The sequence below is a fragment of the Opisthorchis viverrini genome, assembly GCF_000715545.1.
Source record: "Opisthorchis viverrini unplaced genomic scaffold opera_v5_448, whole genome shotgun sequence".
Classification (NCBI taxonomy): Eukaryota; Metazoa; Platyhelminthes; class Trematoda; order Opisthorchiida; family Opisthorchiidae; genus Opisthorchis; species Opisthorchis viverrini.
The window spans coordinates 326,246-331,807 of record NW_008752106.1 but is presented as its reverse complement, the minus strand read 5'-3'; the positions used below and the strand labels follow the sequence as shown (position 1 = coordinate 331,807).

At 41.9% G+C, this 5,562-nt stretch overlaps 2 protein-coding genes across 2 annotated transcripts in view; one reads left to right on the top strand and one right to left on the bottom strand.

The window, feature by feature from the left end:
• Positions 1–5,562, top strand: part of T265_15345 (hypothetical protein) — a gene marked incomplete at both ends in the record, with an annotated part of 90,174 nt that overhangs the window by 5,673 nt on the left and 78,939 nt on the right. The window lies entirely within an intron of this gene.
• Positions 3,199–4,862, bottom strand: T265_11107 (hypothetical protein; the record flags this gene model as incomplete). Its single annotated transcript, XM_009177673.1, has 2 exons — positions 3,199–3,414; positions 4,608–4,862. The coding sequence occupies 2 exons, from the start codon at positions 4,716–4,718 to the stop codon at positions 3,199–3,201; spliced, it is 327 nt and encodes a 108-aa protein (XP_009175937.1).

Genomic DNA, 5,562 nt, shown 5'->3' with positions numbered 1-5,562 from the left:
GATAATGGGATAATAATGAGGTAACATTAGACTGTCGCCGAAAATCTGGCATCTAATTCCTGCACCGGGGACAATCAAAAAACTTCCGCAAGAATTTTGATATGATTGGTGGTGTTGGTTGACGTGCACGACGAATTCATGATGCACTCAAACTGAGGAGAACAGCAAGTGCATACCAAGAGGAAAAACCCACTAATGAAAAGAAGAAACCGGAAAAAAGCGATTACGGGTGTTTGTGATGGTTTGTGTAGGTTTGCAATTTGAGTTACCAGGATTGCGACCGAACCTTTAAAGAACGGCGCCAGTTCTAACCCTCAGGTCTTGAAGAGGTAACAGGTTGGTCTCTGTTGCCAAATAAAACTACGCCACTCATCATTATTGCACTGACTTTTCTGTTGCATTCTAAGTCCTCTCTGGAAACAAATTTCAGCTGCATGATGTCTCCGAAAATCTGATAACATCTAAGAAGGTATTTACTGCTTGATCCTCTGTTCAAAGGGCCGAATTCACGAATAGACAAATTTCGCCCATCCTTGAATTTGACTCTGCTCAAGGTCACAATGTTGCAATAGGGGATTCGAAACTGCCAGCTACAACTTGCCATGAATTTATGGTGTCCTTGGGTTATAATGAAACAAATATTTGGCTTTATCTAGATGCATGCCTGTTGCCCAAAATTGGTCTTTACTGTATTCTGTAATGGAAATCCACACTTCATACTCAAGATCGGGGCAGTTCACAAAAGCAATTTTGCTTCCACAACTTCCAAATAGCAACAGAAATGAAACCGCTTCTACTGGACTTTCAGTAAATTTCCTCGGATGATGGATGATATACACCAGCCGCAAATAACAATCAAAGGCGTAAACATGTCCTTCCGTTGAACGTTTGGCCAAGTGCTGTCCTCCACGGTGAAAATCAATCCATGCAACCGCAGCCGAGTTAACAGCCTCACAGCGAACAAGGCATTTATCGACTGCTGGTGTATTGGTGTATACTACTGATGAAGCATGGGAGTAGTCTATGTTTTGGTTTTCAAGCTCCACCTTCACATCTGATGGACGACGGATTTTCAGCGACCTTTTGAGTAGTACATTACAAGGATATAGAAGTTGAAGTTTATTATGGATATTGTGGAGCCGCCTTACATTGATTCTTTGCTACTGTGCAACAGTCGGTGAACGTTCAGGAAAGTCCAGCTGAAAGCGTGAGAATGCTCGGTTTTTAAAGACTATGTGCATATGAGATTTTCACTCTTGTGTCTAACGACTGGTATCTTCTAATTTCTGTTCTCACTAACAACAAAGAACTGCCGCAGTTATCTTAAAAATCTATGTACACAGTTTGCCAGAGGAGGTAAAATACAGTCAAACGTAAGGGTCAGGAACTCCGGTAGCTGAAGGCAAACATAATTGTAATTTTGAAAGAGACTAGAATAAAATTTCTGGCTTGTCACTTCGTAGACGCTGGTTGCTCAAATTCTCTGTCGCAGCTTGGAAATGAAAATTTGTCCAGCTGGTAATCATGTTTTTTCACGAACGTGACACTTTTCGTCGTCATTTGAGATCAATCGATCACTGTGTCGCCGCTAAGCGGAGCTAAGCTGTTCACATCTCGTCTCACCACTCCATCAGAAACAGCTACAGTAGCTAGTTTGTGAGGTATGGTGCTCCAGCAAACAAGGACTTAAATTTGATGGCAAGCAGAATAGGCAAGGGTGGGTATATTCACCTTCCAGAGTTAGCTCAAAGTGTCTGAAGGGCCAACGAGATGTCGGTCAACTCATGACATAATATTCTATAAATCCAGATGACGTCTTGCACACAGGAATGTGGATCATAGAAGGCCATAAACTGCTGTTGACGAGGCAAAAAATAAAATAATTCAACTGGTTTCTGTATGATTTCAAATTGCTGGTATGAAAGTTTCTAAATCAAGCAAGCGATTTCTGGCACTACATGTTACTTTTTGATCACGGGATTTGCACGTGACAGATATTGAAGTAAGAATTACTAAAACGTCCTAAGACGTTCCTAACTATCAACGCTAATAAACCGATGGTTAACTATTCTTCAACCTAGTCTGCTATCAAATCAATGCCACCTAGTATGCTTAGATCAATTGTCAATGGGGGATAATCCCAAATGTGGCACTAAGAATACGAGTATTTTTAGCAGTTTACCCCATTTTTTTGTCCCCACCATTGGGTTCCACCTTATTGATTATGTCTCAAAAGTAGAAATTTAGGACTTAATCCCCACAACCTCATCACGATTCATTGCTTGTCTAACAAGCCATGTGGATCAACGTTGCGTTCCGGACGGGCGATTTCGCAGCCACATAATATATGATTTGCGTCATAGATGGGTGCATTTAACAGGCGCGGGTTGATAACGACTTGACTCAAATAACACGGAAAGTGTCAGAAGTAATATCCACTATTTTGAAAACGGAAATGCTTACTTCCAATTTAGACAGATCATGGTTTGCATTGACAAAGACCTTGCAGAAGTCCAGTTATGTTATTTAGTCCTTCTTTATCTTGATTCTGGCCAGTTTTGCATCAATTTCCCCTGGAAATATCATTTGTAAGTTTGTAGCGCATAAACACCTTTGGGTGTATAATTCTATTGCTTCAAAAATGGACAGATATGTTTGTGGGTCCTTTCAGCTACGGCTAACATATAAAAACTATTCCTTTGCGTTCATTCGCCGGGTTCTGGTACCTCTGTAAACGGTGGTGTACACTACTTCATAAGTATAATATATCTATACAAGCTTGGAAAAGACGTTGGACTATTTGTACTTATTTCCTGATCCAAAGTTTGACTGGTCAGACAATCTTGGGGGAAACTGAAAACCAAAGTGTTGTTGACGTCAGTCAGGCGCCACTTTCTTCAACGCGTCGACCGAAGCTTTGCTTCTCCCTTATATCCTTATTTCTGAGTTTCATTCTTCTAGCTCTCTGAGTCTACATGCGGAGGACTTAGGCCGGTCAACGCTCTTCACATTTCACTAAACTTGCTTTCGGGGAAACGAATCAGCAATTTGTTAAGAATCACAGTTTAGACATGACATGCGGCTGAAGGTTAAAAAATATCCCTCCGAAGAGCAAAATTTCGCATTCGTCTGCCAGTCTAAGTGAGCGGTGTTTCATTAACAACTCATGCACAAAAATGTTCCGCTTACCCAACACGATCACTGGCTGGATTGATCTCTGATCTCACTGATGGAAGAGCAATGTGGCCAGGCTTTCCGTGCATCAAAGTTTTTTGGGATGCGCGTATCATCAAAACCCACATGCTTGACTGTTGGCCTCTGCGCTTTTTGTACTGCAGTTTCCCTCTTGGCCCCGAAAGTGTGAATTAGGCCGTCAGATTCGAATAGTCTTCTAGATATCCATCGTGCTCCAGTCTGGATTAAGAAGACGGTGTGTGAAAATTCGTTTGATCAGTAAGCGCGGGATGATCTTCTCTAGTTTGTTGAGGTTTCACGATGATACGAACACATCCGGCAAAAAGGTTAGCATTCTCCTTTTTCTCAGAGCCCTCATGTGTCATAAGCTTTTTGAATCTAGCTGGATGCGAGGGTGTTCAGTCGAACTGAACTGGGCGAAAACTTCTCTCAGTCATGCCAACGAAATGGACAAAAACAGGCAGACCGATGTTCATCCGAAGGATTTACCTAACCGATCGGATAAAATCAGGCGAAAAACCTTTAAACGCATATGGAGATTGGTAAGAGCTTGCAGGTTGAATTAAATGCACTTATTGTTCAGGATCAACAGGTCTGTTTGGTGAACTGTGGTCCATTAATATATTTTACCAAAACCTATAACCCTTCTGTCAGATAGGTGTTCTGGAGTGAAACACCGGTGTGTTAGTCCAAGATTCAAGGAACCGAGCACTTGGTCGTGACGGAATAAGGTGTCTACACATCCATGCATTAATGATTGTACAAATGATCAAATATAAAAATGGTGAGTAAAGGTGAGTGTTCATTTCATCGTGAATATGATGAGGTTTGTCCAACTGGCCTTCATTTGTCAGGTCGACTCAGGACTGCCTGCAGTTGGGAATATAAATTTGAGTGCATACTGTCGAATGTTGGAAAGCGATGAGTAGACGGTAAAACGATCCGACTGCCAGTGGAACATAGCGAGGGAATCAGTAACCTGCTGAAAATTTTCTTGGGTTGATGGAAACGACTGAAGTGATATACGACTGTAGTTCATTCGGGATAACCTGGCGTAATTTCACTCATGATTTGTTTTTATGTTCGCGGTACGTGGAATGGTCCTCTCATCACTCAGAGCATGTTCGATGACCTTCATCCAAACTCATCGACTCTCCTTGAACATCTGGCACCATAGAGTAACAATTATTCTCGCTTTTCGTGAGTTATTGGTCTCTATCTATTAATTCACACCGGTTCTGGTTAGAATGTGTACACTCCATTATCCAAAACGTATGCAGACTTTCACTTGTTCACCATGCAGTTATAATTTACCAGTTGTAATTCGTCAAACTTGCATTGCTGAGCAAATAAGCTAAATCTTTGTTAATCAGGGAGAGTGGTTGCATGGTTCAAGCAGATAATTGACTCACAATTGAGTGTACATGTTCTCGCAGTCCTACATCTTCAAGTTCTTCACACTGGGCGTCTTGGAAACTGTTGACGAAAACCAGAATAGCGTATGATATAAACAGCAGTAACATGCCCACTAAATGTTCCACAAACCACTGAATTTCGCATCATTTATACCGAATGCCAGTGAACTTTTACGTTGGTTGAGATTCGCACTTTGGCATTCAGATTCTCGGCGAACGGACTCTGGAATTTTTTGTCATATCCAACGTTTTGAAACACCATGGGATCCGGCGTGGACTTTGTTCTCGGTGCAGCAGTCCATGGACCGTGGATCAAGGACAAATCAAGGACAATCGTTAAGATACTTGATCATTAGTTTGGACTGCAAGGCAATTTACTGCATGCCACGTGATTTTGGCCCGCTAATCTCGACTAAGCAGTGACTATGACCCAGTTCTTGAAACATGAGAGTGGTGGTCTTGTTACATCTTCCAGTCTGAAATTTACTTAACTTTGTATGTACATGTCGTTAGGCCACACGTCTACCCATTTGCAGTAAGTTCCACGCCACACGCCATTGACCACTATATTGTAAGTATTCGGCCCACCATTCTCCCACAACTGCCACATGTTTGCAAGTAATTTTCATCCACTTTTACTTGGAACCAATTCAACCAGTTAGACGGATGTTCGTTCCGTTGACTGAGAACATAATGGGGATCGATACAAAGACTCCTCGATGGGACGAAATCCTCGTTAATCCAGAATCCAGGAACTATAGTAGGCAAACTGACCTCGTAACCTGAGTACAAGGTGGTGTGTGCCACAAGAAACAGTGTCGTGTATCCAATGGATCCACCGACCGCAACAAATAATATGCTGAACAGACTGGAAGAAAGCTTTTTACATGAGTACATATACACATTTGTTTAGGGACAATACATTCTCCAATTTCTTTGCATGCGGATAGGG